Source organism: Microtus oregoni, unplaced genomic scaffold, assembly GCF_018167655.1.
Source record: "Microtus oregoni isolate MIOR12 unplaced genomic scaffold, Mior012 000043F_ref0000047, whole genome shotgun sequence".
Taxonomy (NCBI): Eukaryota; Metazoa; Chordata; class Mammalia; order Rodentia; family Cricetidae; genus Microtus; species Microtus oregoni.
The window spans coordinates 7,369,338-7,391,784 of NW_024543210.1; the positions used below are offsets into that span (position 1 = coordinate 7,369,338).

At 41.9% G+C, this 22,447-nt stretch overlaps 1 protein-coding gene across 4 annotated transcripts in view; it reads right to left on the reverse strand.

Moving 5' to 3' along the window:
* Nucleotides 1-22,447, reverse strand: part of Vrk1 (VRK serine/threonine kinase 1) — a 71,830-nt gene that overhangs the window by 34,177 nt on the left and 15,206 nt on the right. For all 4 annotated transcript variants that reach the window (XM_041633264.1, XM_041633259.1, XM_041633262.1 and 1 more), the window contains one exon: nt 6,808-6,972. In XM_041633264.1, coding sequence (XP_041489198.1) covers nt 6,808-6,967 — 160 coding nt within the window. In that variant the 5' untranslated portion in view covers nt 6,968-6,972. The remainder of the gene's footprint in view (nt 1-6,807; nt 6,973-22,447) is intronic.

Below are 22,447 nucleotides of genomic sequence, written 5' to 3' on the forward strand. Positions count from 1 at the left end.
GTTGCACAGACAGCAAATGACAGACACATAGGCCTACAGCCCTGCAGCCCTGTGAAGAGTGAATCCCAGTCCCCAAGTGGCATTTCCCAGCATCACTACAACACTGCCCCTAGTCAAAGACTTCTTCATGTGTAGACTGTATCTAGCAGTTTTTGGTTTCTTCTATTTGGTCAGCCGATACAAAGTTAAGGCTATTTCTTTTATACAGAAGTCCTCTGGTCATTGGTATGTTGTACAGTGAATCCCTGGAGGATGCAGACTGGTGAAAGCCCAGGGTCTAACAAGCTATATAGCCCTTTAGGAAAGAACAGCCAGAAGCAGAAGTGCTGACCCCAGACACTAGTTATGCAGAGCAATACTTGGGGCACCGCCATGCAGAATGGGAAGCCTTTCCAAACTCATCAACAAGTACCTACACTGTGACATTTTCTAAGAAATGGAAATTTCCAGCTGGGCAGTGGTGGCATATTCCTTTAATCCCAGGACTTGGTAGCAGAGGCAGGTGGATCTCTGTAAATTTGAGGACAGTCTGGTCTACACAGTGAGTTCTAGGATAGCCAGAGTTGTTACACAGAACCCTATCTCAAAAAGGGGGGGGGGTAATTTGCAAGTGGACAGAGGAAAAAAAACAGTTCTTCTGGCTGCCATTTGAGCAGTAAAATACAAACATCACATAAAATATAAAGCATGTTTGATGTGATAGGAGAGATAGAATTTTAAACAGTGAAGGGGGTAGGCAGTGTTGCAGTGTGTTAAGAAGAGCCTGGGACATCGCTAAACCATGAAACAGTTTAAGCCACAGGAATTCACAGGAAGAGCATTCTACATGGACTAGCACCAAAGGCCCCCATATGGGAGTGTTACAAGCATTTGTAAAGCCAGGACACCAATGGACAGAGAAAGACCATGATATAAAAAGGGCAGAATACCCATTAAAAAGCAGCTGGGATCAAACATGAAGGGCTTAACAATATCAAGGTTAGGACTGCTGCTGTAACAGAGACAGGAAGCCTCCAAGGTTTTGCCAAAAGGACTAGCATAACCCAACTTTGATGGGGCTGCTTGGGAGAACTGTGTGCAGGCAAGCCAAGAACAGAAGCAGGCAGAGCAATGAAGAGATCTGATAGTATAATAGTGGGGCAGAGTGTGCTCTGACAACTGCATGGGCCCACCAAGGTGGTGCTAGCAGACTGTGATCATAGACTCAAAAGGCAGCTAACAGGACCTCGATGCAGGACCAGGATGCAGAGGAAGAGACACTTCTAGGGTTTGGGCACAAAACTGCATCAAAAGCTGCAAATGGAGAAATGCAGGAGAGTACTTTGGGGTATCTTGTTTGGGACACTTACTAATCTAAGTTCAGATGTTGCTATGGTTTGAAACTAAAATGTCCCCAGACTTGTATTTTGAACACTTATGCTCATTTGATGGTACCCTTGAGAGGCAGCAAACCTTGAAAAGGAAGTAGGTTACTGGCTGAGGACCTCTGACAGTTACAGCCCCCCCCCCCCAGTTCAGACCAACACTCTCTGCATCCTGGTCTGCTGCACTGTGGATGGCTGTCCTCCACTCCTGCCACTACCAGGTTCCCCTCATATGTACGAGCTGCAACTCTAGACTCAAGGTCTGTGAGCCAAAGCAAATCCTCCCCTTTAGGGTGTCTGACCATAACAACACAAAGCGGCTGATACCCCTTATAGTCACCCCTGCATATATGTCTCAAAGTCTTAGTGATTAGCTGAGAAATGCTACCTATCAGGTTGAGGATCTAGTTCAGTAGAATAGCACATCCATCCCTGCATAGGTGAGGTCTAGGTTCAGTCTCCAGCACAGTTTAAATGAAAAGACTATTTATTTAGAGCCTCACATTATTTATTTAGAAATCTCCTAAGGAACAAACAGAGAGAGAAAAGAAATGCTAGGACAGATCGCAAAGGCACCCCTACCTCGGAACAGAAGATAGGCAGACTGAGAAAACAGAAAATAAAACCAAAGAAGAATTGCAGCCAAAGCACTTCAAACACAGGACAAGCACCAGCTTCTAGAAACACTCACTCAGTGAAGAAGAGCTCTGAGCTCCCTAAGAACAGCCCCAGGGAGCAGCACTTAGATGCTGAATTAGGAATAAGGCAGGTTCAGAATCTTTAACAAACATGAAAATGAAGATAGCATCCCAGTACTACTGCACACTCCAGTGAGAAGAGACACAATGTTTCTCCACAACACACGCACACACTATGCCAGACACAAAGAAGACAAGAGCTATGCCGTGTCAACAAGGAGGTTTACCCTGCAACTGAGAAAAGAATTCACGTGTGTGGGGGAGGCATCATGAAAGAGGATAAAGGGAATAAATAAAAGGAAAGCAACAAGCTCTGTGTAAAACCAAAATGGAGAGAGATTCAATGCTTCCAAGTTCAGACGTTATACACAATTGCTACCACATCGGGCAGCTTCAATGTATCAGTGTACACAGCAATGAAGGCATCAATCTTGAAGCAAATCCTCCTTCTCTACACAGAGAGCAAAGTCCTAAGTCACAGATTGTTTGTTAAGTATTAAAAATACTCAAATCCAAGAACACATCAGAACCATCATCTACCATGACCAAGTCGGCTTCATCCTACAGATGCAGGGATGGTTCAACATATAAAAATCTGTCAACGTAATCCACCACATAAACAAGCTGAAAAATAAAAACCACATGATCATCTCATTAGATGCCAAAAAAGCTTTTGACAAAATACAACATCCCTTCTTGATAAAGGTCTTGGAGAGAGCAGGGATACAAGGAACATACCTAAAGATAATAAAGGCAATATACAGCAAGCCAACAGCAAACATCAAACTAAATGGAGATAAACTCCAAGCGATCCCACTGAAATCAGGAACAAGACAAGGTTGTCCACTCTCTCCATATCTATTCAATATAGTTCTTGAAGTCTAAGCTAGAGCAATAAGACACCAAAGGAAGATCAAGGGGATACAAATTGGAAAAAAAGAAGTCAAACTCTCACTGTTTGCTGATGATATGATAGTTTACATAAGTGATCCCAAAAATTCTACCAAGGAACTTCTACAACTCATAAACACTTTCAGCAATGTAGCAGGATACAAGATTAACTCAAAAAAATCAGCAGCCCTCCTGTACACAGATGATAAAAGGGCTGGGGAAGAAATCAGAGAATCAAAAACTTTCACAATAGCCACAAACAGCATAAGATATCTTGGGGTAACTCTAACCAAACAAGTGGAAGACTTGTATGACAAGAACTTTAAATCTTTGAAGAAAGAAATGGAAAAATCTCCCATGCTCTTGGGTAGGCAGAATTAACATAGTAAAAATGGCAATCTTACCAAAAGCAATGTACAGATTCAACACAATGCCCATAAAAATCCCAGCAAAATTCTTCAAAGACCTCGAAAGAACAGTACTCAACTTCATATGGAAAAGCAAAAAACCCAGGATAGCCAAAACAATCCTGTACAATAAAAGAACTTCTGGAGGCATCACAATCCCTGACTTCAAACTCTACTACAGAGCTAGAGTACTGAAAACAGCCTGGTACTGGTATAAGAACAGACAGGAGGACCAGTGGAACTGAATAGAAGACCTGGGTATCAAGCCACACATCTTCAAACACCTGATTTTTGATCAAGAAGCAAAAAATATCAAATGGGGAAAAAAAGCATATTTAACAAGTGGTGCTGGCATAACTGAATATCAACATGTAGAAGAATGAAAATAGACCCATATCTATCTCGATGCACAAAATTTAACTGCAAACGGATCAAAGACCTCAACATAAAGCCAACCACACTAAACCTTATAGAAGAGAAAGTGGGAAGTGCACTTGAACTCATTGGCACAGGGAACCACTGCCTAAATATAACCCCAGCAACACAGACACTGAGAGAAACAATTAATAAATGGGACCTCCTGAAACTGAAAAGCTTCTGTAAAGCAAAGGACACGGTCAACAAGACAAAACGACAGCCTACAGAATGGGAAAAGATCTTCACTAACCCTACATCAGACAGAGGTCTGATCTCCAAAATATACAAAGAACTCAAGAAACTGGACACCAAAAGAACACATAATCCAATAAAAAAATATAGAATACAGACCTAAACAGAGAACTCTCAACAGAGGAATCTAAAATGGCTGAAAGACACTTAAGGAAATGTTCAACATCCTTACTCATCAGAGCAATGCAAATCAAAACAACTCTGAGATCCCATCTTACACCTGTAACAATGGCCAAGATCAAAAACACTGATGACAGCTTATGCTGGAGAGGTTGTGGGGTAAAGGGAACACTTCTGCATTGCTGGTGGGAATGCAAGCTGGCACAGCCCCTTTGGATGTCAGTGTGGCGATTTCTCAGAAAATTGGGAAACAACCTTCCTCAAGACCCAGTAATACCACTTTTGGGTATATATCCAAAGGATGCTCAATCATACCACAAGAACATGTGCTGTTCAGCTTTGTTTGTCATAGCCAGAACCTAGAAACAACCTTAATGCCCTTCGACCGAAGAATGGATAAGGAAAATGTGGTACATTTACGCAATGGAGTACTACAAAGCAGAAAAAAATAACAACATCTTGAATTTTGCAGGAAAATTGATGGGGCTAAAAAACATTATTTTTAGTGAGGTAACAGACACAGAAAGACAATTATCACATGTACTCACTGATAGGTGGTTTTTAAACATAAAGCAAAGAAAGCCAGCCTACAAACCACTACACAACAATAAGGACACTAAGAGAGACTTACATAGATCAAATCTACATGGGAAGTAGAAAGTAGAAAAAGACAATATCTCCTGAGTAAACTGAAAGCATGGGAACCTTGGGGGAGGGCTGAAGTGGGGAGGGGAGAGGAGGGGAGATCTCAATAGTATCAATAAAAAAAGTATTAAAAATACTAACAACTTGATGGCACATTCTAATGATAGAAATAAAACATCAAGCATACACACAAAGCAAGTTCCAAACTCACATAAGTCATAAGAGCAAGGACACTGAAATAGAAACAATACTATGCAGTAATGAAGAGCACAGGGTAGCATGGTGGCTCAAGCAGAGACTTTAGGGAGATGAAATGAACAACCTACTTAGCAACAAGTTTCTGTTAATGAACTCCAAAGTCCTGCAGTGACCACAGCACCTCCTCAGAGGAGGAAGCTTGAAATACATTATTCGGCTGCTATGATTAATGTAATTGAATGAGGAGCAAGTGACCTCATAAAAGGCTGCAGCATACAGAGCTGATGGTAAGTTCTAGAAATTTTAGGAAGTAGGACACAGCTGGAGAAGACAGTGGTAGGACACAGTGATAGAAGCCAGCAGGGGAATCTTGCCCTGGAGCCTTCTACTTCCAGTGCATCAGAGGAGACTCTCCTGTCACATGAGCCTACCATCATGACACTCTGCCCAAACACATGGAAACACAGGGGCATGGGGCCAAACAGCATGGACTGAACCCTCTAAAATCAGGAACTACAATGGCAGTGTTTGCTGTCACACACTCCCAACCCCCAAGGGTTATTTTATCACAACAAAGTGATCATTTCATGAACAGCTATGTTTTCGTGTTTTATGAGAACTTTCACCTTACATAAATATAGCCTACTTCATTGGGACAGCTCTGGTTCTAAACAAACCAGAGTAGCAGCGTATGCTTTTCCAAAGGCAAGTACAATCTCCATCAGGAGGCTTGGACACAAGATAGGGTACCAAAGTGCTGTTTGTAAGCTGTTTCATAAGACCAAGGGCAGAGCAGAGTTCCCAGTCACGGAAGTAAAGCAGGGTCAGCCCAGTGTGGTTCTCAAACCTCAGTATGCACCCAGCCACCTAAAGAGCTATTCAAACAGCTCCGCAGGCCTTCCCCAGTCTCTGAACCATGGGTAGGTGCGATATGAGAATGGCAATGCTAACAAGTTTCCAGGCGATATCAACCTTCACTGTAGTACTGACACTCCTAGTCAGATGTTGCTGGAAAGGGACAAAAATTAAGTTTTCATTTTATAGTAACTACTTGAAAGAAAACCACTTAAGTAGCTACATTTTATAGATCTTTACAGTTGTGGGTTTTTAAAAATGTCTATACATTTCATTTTATGTAAACTGTTCTAAACTGAAACTGTTATGGCTAGAGTGATGGCTCAATTGTTAGAAGTCCTGGTTGCTACTCCAGGGGACTGGAGCTCGATTCCTACCATCCATGGTGGCTCACAACCATATGTAACTCTAATCCCTTCTTCTAGCCTGTACCAGAAATAAATAATGTCTAAAAGTTCTGTAGAACTGGAGTTACAGACAGCTGTGAGCTGTCATGTAGATGCTGGGAATTGGGTCTGAACCAATGAGCCATCTCTCCAGCCCCAGGTAAACCATTTTTAATGTTGATAATTCAGTAAACTCACAGAAGTTCAGAATTCTAACTTGGTCTCCAACTATCCCAAGATAAGCACGCTAACTAATAGAACTAGCTATAGGTCAAGTCTAATATGGAGGAAAAAGGACGGATACACCTTTCCAGTCTCAAGATAACTTAGACTGTGTAGAAATCCTAAGACTCTTAGGATATTGTGTTTACCAGTAACAATTATCATAGCATTTTAATTTTTTCTATAATAAAATGAGCCATCTTCTATCTATATACCAGAGGTGATCTTATGATCAACCACACAATCTCAACGCAGATAATCAACAGCATCTTGCAATAGCTTAAATGAGAAACTATTTCATAAGAAACATTTGAGTCTTTATACTGATGACTAGTAATCACCATACACTTACCAAGATATAGGCAGCCAAAGCCACCCTGGCCAATGGGCAGTCCTAGTTTCCATTCTTTTTTAGACATGTCGGTTATGATCTCCCCAGCAGCAAACTGCTCTGCAAGGCGCCTCTTTGCAGGACCCTGTCTTCCAGCCTGAGCTGCTTTTGCACGTGGCATTTTCTCTGTAATAACAAAGCAATTTTGCTCACAATCATAACCTTAGAAGTGTTCAGAACATTCCCCTACAGAAGGCTTCTACTCAGCAAGGAGTGCCCAAGACTAAAGAGAAGGATGTCTACTAATTCTGGTCTGTAACAGCTAGGATCCTATTTGATTGTCGCTAAGCTTTGAATAGGAAACCATAAATATAATGCAATTATGGAAAGCACCTTAAGTTCCAGTGGCATACCATCTGTAACTAAAATACTACTTAGTAACAACAAAACAAGAACTGTTTTATGCAACTGAGGGAAGACATGCAATTAGAATGCACAATACCTCGTAATGCAGCCAAGAGATCCTAAGTAGTAGGGACGCGCTAAATCCAAGCACAGACTACAATCCCAATTAGGTATGCCCAAGGGGGAAGGACAGGACGTTTGTGGCACTAGAGTAGGTGCTGAGTAGGAACACTGCACCAGCACCATTTACACGAGGACAGAGGCTCAGCAGAGAAGTGGTACACACTACCAGCTAGCTCTACAAAGTCTCCACCATCCAATGTGCCCCTTCTCCCTGGGCATCCTAGAAAAGCAGCTCGCTCACTTTTGTCACCAGCACAAGTGTAACAGAATGTTCTGGGGAAACAGTTTTACTGGGGAAGAGCATGACTGCCTCCCAAGGATGTAACTGGCTAGATGGGAAGTCCTGATCAAAGCATATCTCCCTAAGCTTCACATGCACTCAGGTATAACTCACTGCATAATCTACAATTTTCTGTACATAAAGGTAAGTTGCATGACTTCAAGTTCTTCTTTCTATAAATACTAACTCAAAGGTTTCCCTAAAAACACCAGAAGACAAAGCAGAGAGATGGGAGTGACTGAAAAGCCTGGCCTGCAACACTTAGAATGCTATTTCAAATGGGGTCTGTTAAGATGCCACATTCTGAACCCAGATATACTAAACACTTTTTGTTTTGTTTTGTTTTTTTTCGAGACAGGGTTTCTCTGTGGTTTTGGAGCCTGTCCTGGAACTAGCTCTGTAGACCAGGCTGGTCTCGAACTCACAGAGATCCGCCTGCCTCTGCCTCCCGAGTGCTGGGATTAAAGGCGTGCACCACCATCGCCCGGCCCTAAACACACTTTATTAAAAGATTTGTTTTCTTGAGTTTGGAGTGGTGGCTCGGTGGTTAAGAGCACTGGCTGCTCTTGAGATGTTCCAGGTTCAATTACCAGCATCTACATGGTGGCTCACCATCATCTATAACTCTAGTCCCAGGGAATTCCACACCCTCTTCTGGCTTTCTCAGGAACTAGGCGTGCACATGGTGTAGCAAAATGCCCAGATACACAAAAATAAAAATAAGCAGAAAAAAAAACGGTGCTTTATTTTCTTATTTTTTAAACCATGTATATAGAATGTCTGTGTGGGTGTCTGAGGAGGCCAGGAGAATGAGATCCTTGGAGCTGGAGTTACAGGTTGTTATGAGTAACCTGACATGGGTGCTAGAAACCAAACTCAGGTCCTTTGCACGAACAGTATTTGCTCTCAACTGCTAGATTGTCTCCCTAACCCTAACACAGAGTATTAGACTGAAAATTTTCAGCAAATGCCCTCCAACTATCACTACACATGCACGAATTCCATATATGCAAATAGGAATGTGATAGTTAATCCTGGTTGTCAACTACATCTGGAATCAAGTAAAACTGAAGCCGCTCAACTGGGCACACTATGAAGGGCTTTTCTTGACTGGACCGTTTGAGTTGGGGGGACCTGCTCTAAATCAGAGCCACACCTTCTGGTGACAGCCCATGTAAAAGAACATGGAAGAAGGAAGCTTTTGTTTTTGTCTGCCTGCCATTAGTATCACTGACAAGTTCATCTACCCTGTTGCTAAGGCATTCCTTCGCTGGTATTAAAACCTACTTCTTTAGGATTCCAACTCAGACTAAAGACCAGCAGCTCTCTTAGGACTTTCCCGGAACTTCAACACTAGTCTGAAAGGGACTGTTCAGACATCCAGTCTTTTTATTTGTTTTGTTTTTTCAAGACAGGGTTTCTCTGTAGCTTTGGAGCCTATCCTGGAACTAGCTCTTATGGACCAGGCTGGCCTCGACTCACAGAGATCCGCCTGCTTCTGCCTCCTGAGTGCTGAGATTAAAGGCGTGTGCCACCACTGCCCAGCTTCATCCAGTCTTTTCTTTTCCATCAGGAGACAGTCACTGCTGAACTACTAGGACCACAGCCTCCCCCTATATACATCATTGTACCAGTCCTGTTCCTTTAGAAAACCCTAGTGCAGATACTTTATTAACTGATTAACTTTTCCCTAAAAATCACTGTGCATTTTCCCAAATTTCAACCTTCTCTAAGGTGAAAATCATCTTCAAAGCAAAGAAACTTGGTGCTGGTCCTTCCTCAGACCAGTTCTCTCAAGGTGCTTTAATTCTGTGCCGAAATCTTGCCCAGCAGAATCTTGCTAACAGCCACGGCAACCAGGACTCAAAACACTGAGAAGAGATTAACTTCTGTGTCTGGGTGGCAACTCCATTAAAAGAATGAACTCGAACACACAGCAGTCTCCAGCATTAACCTGATTTCTTCTCAACTTCATCCAGCTTTATCAAATCACAGCAATTTCCTATTTGATTATTTTCTTATAGTTGTCGAAACAGTTTTAAATGACTTTAAAACTCTCCTTTCTGTAACTCAAGTGCCTGGACAAATGGTTCTTTCTAGAATTCCTTTCTATGTGCAATAAAGATACCATACTATAAATTAAATCTGCCTCAGCATTATTTCATACGGATTTGTGGTTTTTAAAAAAAAGGTGTGTGTGTGTGTGTGTGTGTGTGTGTGTGTTTCTCCAAATAAAACTATTGGCTCTTATTTTTAACTTTATTCTTAGGGCCAGCTATCTGGAGCTTACTGTAATAATTAAGACCAGGAATGTCACTCTTAAAACACCCAAAAACTAATTCTAGGAAACTCTGCAGCAACACTGAGCCTCCCTGAATTCCCTCCCCTTCACACCCCCAAACCATACAAGAAAGCACTAGAGCAAACTCCAAACCCTAGCATACCATTCAAAGCAAAACTGGGAAATGGTTCCTGTCTCCACAACACAATGTAAGTGGATACCGACAAGACTGGTACATACAACTCTCAAAACTTCAGAGCAGTGTATCTTACGCACACACCCGGCTCAAGAAGATGCTGCAGTTACAACCAAGTGAGCTTCACAAGGAAGACTAGGTTTTCGAGAACCCAAGACTGAACAAAAGGGAGAACAGCAAAAACAATTTGCAACTGGGAAGCCGTGCCCACTCAACTGACACCAGGAGCAAGGGAGAGGAGGGTATGGGATAAACACAACATATCCTTTCAGAAAAACATTTCCTTACCCAACCCCGCCCCCCCAAAAAACTGAGCTATAGCTATTTCAATGTAAACTAGAAGTGCCAGCTGGGTGCGGTAGTTCTGTTAACCCAGAATACTGTGTATAAATGTGGGCTGGCACACGGAGACCAGTAACCTCTCACTAATCCTTCCACAGATTATCATGTTATCCACGGGCAGACAAGGTCCAAAATTCTAAATGCAATATTCCAGAAATACTTCATAAAGTTTAATACTGAGTGCCATTCATAGTACTGGATGCATCCAGAGCTCTCACTCTGCCCAGACCTTTGTCTAGACACCCCTTTGTCTAGTGCATGCCCACTATGTTTGCTGCCCTTCCAGAGTTATGGGAGCCATCTCAGTTACCAAAGTGACTGTGATATACCACAGTGCTTGTGTTTAAGTGACACAGTCTAGGGCTCTCCACTACCTCACAACGCTTGGTCATTCACCGCATTAATCTCATTAAGGACACAACATGCCCATCTCACAAGAAGAGATAGACGTCAGAGACACGGAAACCACAAGCACCTCTCTTATCGGACACTCTGCTGACTGCTCTGATCTTGGTTACTACCATTACTCTGACTCCACTCACCTTATAAGCTGAAGTTGGATCCATATTATATGCACTGGTCAGCAGTGTGTATAGGCTCCACTACCAGCATGGTTTCCAGGATCCACTAGGATCTTGGCATGACTCCCCTGGGCTAACAGAGGACTGCTATAATTAGGTGACATCTTTAACATATTATTCCTTTGTTCCTTAAATTCACAAATGTGAAAAGGAGACAGAAATGAGAGGTATGGTTTAAAATGCTGTACTTGAACTAGATGTAGGTGTATGACTAAAGCCTAGTGCTAAAGTCAAAAGCAAAAGGATCAAGAGTTAAGAGCCTGCCTAGGCTACAAAGACAGATGCTGTCTAAAGAAACATAACTGGGGGCTGGAGAGATGGCTCAGCAGTTAAGAGCATTGCCTGCTCTTCCAAAGGTCCTGAGTGCAATTCCCAGCAACCACATGGTGGCTCACAACCATCTGTAATGAGGTCTGGTGCCCTCTTCTGGCCTGCAGGCATATATGTAGAAAGAATATTGTATACATAATAAATAAATAAATATTTTTAAAAAAGAAACATAACTGTACTTGAAATTACCTTTTATGAAAAACATACACACATACACAAGCCTTCATATTTAGCAACCCCACTCACAAAAAAAGTGTAGAAACAACCAACCCTGTAACTTAATACACATATTCCCTAGCATATAAACTATATTCTTTTTTATGGTTTGATATTTTTTTAAATTGTTTTTATTGAGTTACATATTTTTCTCCGCTCCCCTCCCATCCTCTCCCCTCCCCTGAATTATATTCTTGAAATACTATTTCCATTAAAAGAAACCAGCCTAAGGCTGAGAGCTCAGCCAGTAACAAACTTGCCATGAAAGCATGAAGCCCTACGTTTAACCCCTAGGATGCAGGTGAAAAGGCTGGCTGCTGTGGCATGTCTGGTCATCCCAGCACAGAGGAGACAGACATAAGTGGATCCCTGGAGCTCCCTAGGCAACCAACCTAGCCTAATTCTAGTGAGAGACCCTGTTTCAAAGAAGAAGGTGCATGGCTCCTGAGGACTAACACCCGACACGGACCTCTGACCTCGCACACGAGCCCACAGAGCCTCTTTCTGTCATCATTAATGTCCCTTTCCTGGCATGTACTTCAGGAGGCACACCTTTGGTGAGCACTATTGTGCCAGCTCTTTCTGAGATCTAGACCCTTTACCACACTTCCTGGCCCTGTTTGACCATCACAGCATTTGAAACCCCTCTTATTTTCTAGTTAAGAATAACAGGAAGTCTCCTGGTATCTGAGAACAGGGAAACAGGGTGTGTCAATCTACTGTTGCTTTGCACACAATTTCTGAAAAGGACATTTCTTAAGCCAGGAACCCATGTTCACAAAAATAAGAAAGCTACAAATACTTGTCTTGACGTGTTAGTGAGTGCTCTGAGGAACTGCAGACATTCATTTCAATTAAACAACTACATAAGTACGTTAGAGGCCTCTTCTAATAATGAAGCCAATCCCAGCATGAAGGTTTCTACTAAGGAATACACAGAATAGCCAACTTGTAAGAAAGTTTGAATCTATGTAATTTCAGTACACTCCACTCAAACCTACAGCAATAACAGCCTATGCAACAGAAGGAAGAAAGCTGTTTCATCATCACATGACTGTTACATAATCTAACCGTTTCTTTTCCCTTTGATTCTAAATGAAATGCAGATGTAACTGAAAAGCACATCAAGATGCAAATCCACACTGCCCTTTGCTGAAATCACCCACTGTTACATTCTATATTAGCATATTCACCAAATTTAATTGTAAACAGAGTGATTATAGTACTAAAGTTATTAAATACACAAAAGCAAGCTTGGAACCATACATATTCAAAGAGAGTTTCAGCGGCAGATCAACTTTTCTTTCTGAAACAATATCCTAATTAATAGTCAGTTCTGATGATAAAATGGGTCCTCAGTTTTTCAGATAACAGTCCAAAAAAGTTCCCTATGAATATTAAAATAAAGTTTTGTGAATAGATCTAAAATCTCAATGGCTATATTTATCACAATATGATACTGTATTTAGATAACTGGCATTTTTTTCAAGCCCTGGATTCAAATTTGGGGTGTGTGTGTGTGTGTTTTAAGCTGAAAAGTGGGTAAAAAAAAGCTTGAATGGAACACATTGACACTTACACTCACTAAGTCATTCAATTCACAGCCACACTGGGAAATCATAGCACAGTGTGATGTTCACTACACTGTATGAACTCGTAAATCTTCCCGAAAATAGGTATACATAAGCTCCTTTAGGGAGTTATATATTTTCATGAAATTTTCTTTAAAGCCATAAAGTTCTCTGACCCATTTCATACTGTACAGAAGCACATTCCGTCCAGAACTTAAAGCCTTTCTATTACCACGGTACCAACACCTCTGCACTAGTCTTCCTCCCACATGCTTCCTGTACATCCTTATTGAAATTGTTCCCTTTCTCAAAGCGGCTAGTGAAGTAGACTCTGTGCCTCTTGCAGCGTACAGCAAATCCTCCCTGTGTATATAAGCTCCCCAGATGCAGAAACAATCTTCTCTACAATACCTATTGTATTGTATTCTCTATTGTACTCTGCAAGAACTAAACAAATTTCTACAAACAGTAAAATGTTCTGGTTGCTTTTCCTATGCAAGTTCCTAAGCCCAGCTCACTGCACACAGCAGACTGCAGTGGGTGGCAGCAATCCTTTCAAAGGCTCAGCCACTGCTCTCTAAAATGACTAATGTCAAATCCTTTGTTTTTCCTCCGAAATCCCAATTGCCCTTTCTAAACAGTAATTCTCAGCAAATGATGCAACAGCCTAGTATAAGAGAACACAAGTTTCAGAAAGAAAACCCCTTTCTTTCTAAGACACAAGTACATAAACCACTTAGACCACGTCCAACTTGCTGTCCAGATCTAGCCTCTCCTGTCACAACAGATGAAGTCCTTCCATTCCCTCCAGCTCACCTTCAGCCTGGAACCTTCAATAAGTAAGTCTTCCATATGTGGTTTTATTGGAACCCTGTGTTGTGAGACGACCAGAGTCAGAGAGAGCAGTGGGTAGAAGGCTGGCTATGTTCGAAGGGTGCCTGGAAACAGTGCTGTGTGCTTTCCATCATCATGAGAGATGATGGAAAGATAGATGTATGTGGATCTTGGATGTGAAGGTTACTGACAAACTTAGCAAGAGTAGAACAGTTCTCTGAATACCTAGGTCAGAAAGAACTTCCCACTGGCCTAGTTCTTAACACATTTTTCAATGTTGTGCTGCCTTTTTGGTAATATGTATGAATTCATTTTCAACATATAGTCCATCTGTTATGGTTTAAATAAAATGCTGCAGGTCCCCGAACTGGCTGCAGCAGGCAGTGGACCATGAGACCATGCCACAGATCTCCATAGTAGTGGAGGGCAGCAGGTCCCAAGAACAGCCAATCCCAGACAGGGATGGTGCAGTTCCCCAAGTGGCTGCAGTGGACCACGAGTCCCAGGCAAGGAGCCACACGGTAGACAAGAGACAGAGACATGGATAGGCATACCATGCAGAGTAAGGTTGGATATTTATTTAGTGGGTTGTGCAGTGGAGAGGGGAGAAGGGAGAAGGGAAGAAGATCAAGATCAGAAAGGCAGAGAGAGAGAGAGAGACAGACAGACAGACAGACAGACAGACAGAAAGGAGAGGAAGGGGAAAAGTGGGGAGAAGGGAGAGACAGAAGCTGCCTGGGGGGGCAGGGACTCAGGCTGGAAGCTGAAGATCAGTTTGTCTGGGGGGAAGTTGGGAAGAGTGGCTTGTCTCTTAAAGAGACAGAGCAGACCATTACACCATCTATAAAATAAATATAAACAATCTTGAACCCAAAGTCATAAATGTTTCATAGTGTCACTGTCACAAGTCACACTGAGGTGGGAATGAGTTTATAAGGGATCAACTTCCACTCATAAAAAGCAGAAGACAGGACTAGGCCCTATCTCCTTTAACAAAGTCACCAGTTTTAACTGGACAGTATTACCACAATGATGACCTTTACAGCATACGCCCACCTGAAGTTAAAATGAAGATTATTGCTGCTGTTCTATTCTTTGTCTGTGCAGTCTTAAGTGACCGTTGTCCTTGCTGCAGCACTGACAGCACACTGTGCCAGAAAACAAACCACAATTTTTTTAAGAATTAAGGGCTAGAGCCGGGCAGCTGTGGCACACACCTTTAATCCTAGCACTCGGGAGGCAGAAGCAGGCAGATCTCTGTGAGTTCAAGGCCAGCCTGGTCTACAAGAGCTAGTTCCAGGACAGGCTCCAAAGCTACAGAGAAACACTATCTTGAAAAACCGAGAGAGAGAGAGAGAGAGAGAGAGAGAGAGAGAGAGAGAGAGAGAGAATGAATATTAAGTGCTAGGCTTGCTAATCTACATTCAGTGCTGTTCTGTTCATGAAAGCCAAAAAGTGGAAACATTCTAGATGTATCGGTGGGTAAATGGATAAAGAAAAGGTGGTAGGTACACTTGCACAATGGAATCTTACTCAGCTGTTAAAAAAAAAAATCATGACATTCACAGGTAAATAGCTCCATAGCTAGAAAAAAATCATCTTGAGTGAGGTAAACCACACCCCAAGGGCAAACACGGTATGCACTAGCTTATATGTGAATGTTAGCTTTTAAGGGTCCCATAACCAAATAACCACAGAAGTTATAGTATATGAGACTGAGGGGCAGAGGTCTCCCAAGGAAAAAGAAGCAGATTATGGATGAATGGATGGGTAAGGAGGGACTGGAACAGGAAGATTAAGCAGAAAAGGAAAGAAACGAGAGAAGGGGGGGGTGGAAATATGAGGAGGGACAGCTAACACTAAAGGCTGTATGAGAAGTCATAGGGAAACTCACTACAGTAGAAGCTTCTGAAAGTACATACATACATGAAAGAAACAGAAATGGAATAACCACATAACCAGGGAGAGAAAGTCCCAGTCAGACGTCTCTCGCCACCAAGTGAAACCTCCAGTGATAGGAATGCGTTACATCTAATTGAGTTGCTGGCCAAAGTGGTTCATGGAAACCACCAAACAACTCAAGCTATTGCCAAAGCAATTGGTTGCTCTCCACAAACTGATGGTCAGACCCTATTGTTGAAGACAAAACCTGTATAACTCATCAAACATGGAGAAATCAAGTGATACCTACCTAGAGCCATTGCCCCTAATGGAAGGTACTCTGCAAGACAGTGGAGGAGAAAGGGAAAACACCAACCCTGCTACAAACCCTCTGATCTACAATGGAGACCCACCTGCATCATACGCTGGTGTAAGGGTGGTACAGCGTTGTGGGAGTAACCAACCACTATCTTACTGGATTTAAGGCCCACTCCACAAAAAGAAACCTATGTTTGACACTGCTCAGGTGACCAAGAAGAACCTGAAACTAGATAAACCTTGGACCTAGGGGAAAACCAAATCTACTACTATGCTAAAGGAACGTAACAGTAACATTACTTTTAACACCATTCTTCTATACTCAGATCAGTGCCTTGCTCAGCCATTATCAGAGAAGCTTCCTCCTGCAGCAGATGGGAACAAATACAGAGACCTGCAACTGGAAAATGGTCAGAGAATGAAAGACCTCAAAACAGTCAGTTCTAAATACTTTCATCAAATCCCTCCTCTCAGGGTCAGGTTACTTTGTGGAAGATGAAAGAGAAAGTCTGTAAGAGCAGGGATGGAGGACACTAAGGAAACAAAAACATCCACACAACAGGACTGACACACATACAAATGCAGAGGCTGTGGTAACATGCACTGGGCCTGCACAGGTCTAAGCCAAACGGGTCCCAGTGCTGATAAGGGGGAGTGGATATAAGCCCCGATCCCAACTAAACTTGACTTTTAGGCAGAATAATTTTACTTTTTTAACTGAATAACTTGGTTTTTTTGTTGTTGTTTGTTTTTGTTTTAACTCTATATAAGCTACCCTCCCCTTAAAAAACAAGTCTGCAGTGCCAAGCAGGAGCAGTTGATATCAGTAACAGGCAGCCTAAGGCATGCTCGTCACCTCTTAGTCTGGGTATCTAAATTCTATAAGGAAAGCAAATCAGCTGACCAAGAAACACCAAATAAGCCCAAGGATTCCAAAGCATGGGAAACTGAAGGGCCAGAAAACCAAAACCAAATAGAACACAACCTCTGGCCTCAGTAAGCTATGGCTGGCTTCATGCAGACATCAGTTAGAATTCAGCGCCATTCCACCAGCTTCAGGGAAGAGCCAACAATCTTCCAGGTAAGAGACATTTCTAAACCTTTGACAGAACTGTTTTTTAAAGACAATGGGCAGCTGCAGACAGCCATGAGATCAAATCTTGCCCAGGGCATGGAGAAGAGTGGTACATCTTTCCCATGATGCAAGTTCTCAGAGGCTGCATTTGTGAGACTTTCTGCTGTGCCTCACTTTGTTCATTTTCAGTGCACTGCTCTGGTACCCACAAATGACTGCACCAGAAGGCTTCAATAAAAGACCCCTTGAGGCTGGAGAGATGGCTCAGTGGTAAGAGTACCTGGGTTCAATTCCCAACTCACCATTGTGTGTAACTCCAGCTCCAAGGGATCTGACACCCTCACACAGATGCACATGTAGGCAAAACACCAATGCATAGAAGAGAAAAATAAATAATTTTTTAAAGAATTTAAAAATAAAATATTTTTTAAAGAGTAATAAAGACTCCCTCTGTGGCATCTTAAAAATTGGGTTTAAAATACATATAAATTACTGAGTGAATGATTCAGGTAAAACCAAAACCATGTTTTTCCCCACCTCATCATATCCACAGCCCCACTGGCTCATATGTACTTTAAACTTCTTGGGGATTAAGTAATTTAATTACTTGTTTCAGAAGAAATGGCATAGTTAAGTCAGCAAAGAACTCCCTCACTCCTTTTGCTAAACTCTATCAGGAACAATCTGAAAGCAACATATCTAGACACAATTCTCTCACAAGGAAGCAAGCTAATCAGAAGCCGGCAGATGCCTCTGAGCAGTGCTCAGAGACATGTAAAAGTCACACACAGAGACTGAGTTCACAGAGCCACAAGCCACCAACAGGGTTTGTTCTCACAAATGTACAACTGAGACAAACCTGTAAGAATCGTCAGTAAAGCCAGGCAAGGTGGCTACACCTTTAATCCCAGCACTTGGGAGGCTGGGACAGGCTGAGAGTTCAAGGCCAGCTTGGTCTAGAGAGCAAGTTCCAGAACAGCCAGAACTACACAGAAAAACCCTGTCTCAAAACTCCCCATCACCCCCACAAAAAAGAAATTCTCAGTAATGATTAAAAAAAGAAAGGGAGGGAGGGAGGGGAAGGAAGAGAGAAAGAAAGGAAAGGAAAAGAGAAGAGAAGAGAAGAAAAGAAAAGAAAAGAAAAGCACTGATTACCAATACTATCTGACATAAAAACCCACAGAACAGGAAAGCACTAGGATCCCATTGGGGCACAAGACAGTGTTTTAGTTTTAGAGGAGACTCACTCATATCAATCAAAGGACAGCAAATATCCATGGCTAGATGGTATCTTTTGTAACATAAACCAAGTGAGTATCAAACTGCGACTACAGAAGGAAGCTCTGGAGCTGACAACCCCGGAACGTCATAGATTTCTTCCTGAAAGCACTAAGCTGAGCAAACTGTGATGGGTCTTCAACGACTGTCACACCTACTGTGCTTCACACCTAAGCTGGGAAGAGCTAGGTGACACTCACACTGAAATCCTGGGAAAGGGAAGTGGGTATCGGCAGAAGAAAAAAGGGTTTTCTAGTCCTATTTTTCACTTGTATTAGAAAATTAACATTAGACTATAAAAATTTTGTAAAAAAATATTTAAAATGTAGTATATATATATTTCAACTTAACCTATTTCTAAAAATTAACAGAACTCATATTTAATTGGGAACACACACCATATAAGCCACCTCCTTGCAACCACTTTCCCCTCAGAGGGAAGACTTCTGCCAGGCCTGTACATGCACTTCTCCTTCTAAGTTGATGCATGCAGTAGATAATCTACCCAGAGATGCCTACAGGTTTCCCAGAACAACCCCCCAGTGAGGAGGCCACTGCAGAAGCACAACTGTCCAATGCTCCATTCTTCACAGGGGCAGGGTGGGAAAGGGCAAGCTTGAGATGCTGCCTTCAGGGAGGAGCCTTACTCCTTATCTTAACACAAGGGAAAATGTTAAAATGTTTGTTTGGGGAAAGTAAATGCTAAACCTTCTTGACAATTAGTTAGCTACTCGATATTACTAATATGGGTCTACAGCAGAAAAAAAATATTACTAATACGTTACAAAGTATTTAGCTTTTAAAAAAGAACTCAGATGTGTTACACCTTTCCTGAACCTTCCTATAAACTCTGTCCACAGCTATTCCTCTGGGGAATTCTGGTTAAATCTATCAATATCTTCCCAGAAGAGCTACTGAGCATTCGTCCTGATACAGGCTGGAAGCCCAGCTCTAAAGAGGATATCCTCAAATATGCTAGGAAAATGAAAACGTCTATACAATGAAAATGTGCTGGAGTCGTTTTTAAAACATCATGAAAACATGAAAGAACTTTTCAGTCTTTGAAAAAAAGCTTTGCATAAGAAACACACAAAAACACTTAAGCCATAAAGAAAAATAATAAATTGACAAAATAAAAATGGAAATTCAACCACAGGTTATAAAAAACAAAAGGAAAATCACCATGAACTCAAAAGACAAATGAAAACTATCTGCAAAACATGACAAAAGGTTTGTTTCGCATTACTGAAAGAACCCTTTAAATTATAAGGAAAAGTAGACAAAAGCCAACAAAGAGAAAAGAAGTGACAAGGACGGGCGGATTCACAGAAGCAGCACACCTGGCTTTAACAGCAGCTTCCTACAGGAATTTCAGAACTGATGAACGGCACAGTGACACAGTTCGGAGCCACATGATACTCACCCCTGCAACAGCTGTCAACACAGGGTCTACTCCACCAGCCCCTCCTAAAACCATCTTACAGAAGATATCATAGAACTTCATATGAAACATCCACCATCTATCATTACCTAACAAAATTAATCATTTCTCAACAACATCAAGTAAGAATTCCAGTCTCCCCAGTCTCCAAAGGATTCATTTTACATGAGGACTCTGCTATTCAGGACCCAAAAGCAAATCCTGATCTGAGTGCCACCTCCCTATGCCTTCCCTCACCCTCTGCTGTCTGTCCTGTATATTTGAATTTGTTAAAGGTGACCCTATAATGTTCCTGTAGTTTTTTTGTTTTGGATGCTGTACTTAAATTGTGCTTTCTCGGGTGCTGCCATTCACTGCCAAAGGCTGCCATGAACACACAGCAGCTAAAGTAAGTTACCACCCCTTGCAGGAGGGGCACAGTAAGTACGACAAAAGTTACTGGAGTCTCAGGACTTGGCACTGGTTCGGTAACTGGGGACAGAAGAGTCTCTCCAGTGGATCAGCTCCACCACTATCTACCATGTGTAAAGCAGCAGCCATGCCCTTGGCTGGGATTTAGCCAGCAGCAGCAACCCTGGTTTTGTCTCTGCTTTAACTCCATTCCCTTAGTGTTCCTGTGAGCAAAGGCCAGCTCCAGAAGCTCAGGAATGCTCTTTCATTTTTGAACACGACAATCTGGAGCATGCAACACACATGCACCTAAGGTAGCTATAAATGTGACCCAAAACAAAACCACAAACTTCCTTAAAACGTAAGATTTCTTTGTAACTCAACTGAGTGGTTCTCCAGCATAAACTCTGTAGATAACAACAGTGTCTCAATACAAAGTGTATCACATCTGCCAAACTATAAAAGTCCTTCAAGTTGCCAACATGCCCTTTTGAGACAAGGTCCAGAAGCCTTGGACAAGATGTTCCAGGTCCCCTTCCCCATTCCTATTCCAAACCTCAGTCACACTTCTACAGGAAACCTTGTTTCTTTTTAGCTGAACATGACTATTTGGAGGTCCAAACTTCCTGGCTGTCACTGCCCTTGATGCTAGACAGTATGTCATCATAATAATGCTACTCTACTGTCATAACACTATATGATATGATCACTTCCAGGTCTTTTGAACAGGGAGCTACAAGCTAATTTTAAAGGAAAAGTGTATCCCACGTTCACAATGGCATTTCTTGTTCACATTTAAATCAGTGTTCCCGGCTCCTCAGACAGCACATGAGCCTTACTTTTCTCTTCCATTATAATCTTGCTTCCTAAATATTTTTACCTAACTGTAATGGGTATGCTTTTCTCTTTGAATTTTCAAAATTCTACACAACATTTATGAGGCCAAGGACATAGGCTGAGCAAGGTAAAGTGGATTCAGGAGGACATTATTACTCTCGTTTTCTTTCCTCACAAAATAGACATTTCTCAGCGTTGCTGCTAGGTAACAGGCCGAGTATATTACCTATGTGTGCTTCACCTGACTTCTTTCATTACCAATACATCCTGAATGCTTGCAGCAAACAGGCTCAATACAAATACAAATTAAAATTATTGTCAAGTTGATGGTTTCAGCTACAGATTACTCAAATTCCAAGTCAGAAAATACACTGGGTTGCTAAGAGAATGAAGAAAAAAGGTACACCAATTTGGCACTATCTATCAAATCTGTAAATGATAACATCTTTGGTACCTCAGTTCACTGCTAGCAATCATCCTGTCTGTACAACTGCAGCATCCTGTGGCATAACAAATGACCAGAAACACCATCAGCTTATATCACAGGGAACTTAGCAATGGAACACAATTTTTTTTTTAATTTTTTGAGATAAGATCTCACTATGTAGCCTCAAAACTCACAGAGGCCTGCCTGCCTCTACTTCCAGTGCTGGGATTAAAGGCGTGTACCAACCGCCACTCCTGCCCAGAAAACAACTTTGGAAGTGAGGTCGCTCTACTTAAACAGATATAAAGTGACCTAAAGAGAAGCTGTAAGTGAAAAGTACACATGTGTCTTTGAGCATCCTATTCACATAATGCAGACAGCCAACCGGCGAGCACTGTAGATACTGGGGTGTGTGTGACTGGCAATTCCAGGAGCTTTGAATCACTGTGTCAATGTGAGCACATATAATGATTTAATAACAGAATGCCTTAGAGGGAGGAAGTTTAGTCTTCATTCTTTAAACATTTATAACTGACTTTATTGTGTACCTGCATTAATTTTTGAAGTAAGCTAATTTTAAAGAATTCTTCATAAAAAGTAAAGCTTATTAATATCAATCGTAGCTTTTCAGTGCTCCTAATCTAGAACTTGCTGATGCTTCTGCAGAGCAGAACCAGATGAATCAGTCCTGCACACAGACTCAGGTCACACAACCAACGCATCAACTGTAGAATACAACTCTTACCACCTCCCTCCCAAACACAATCATACCTTCCTGCTTTGATAATAAAGTCTAAGCCACTCTTTTACAGAATACTGACTCTACCTTGAAAACAGTAATACATCTTGAAGACT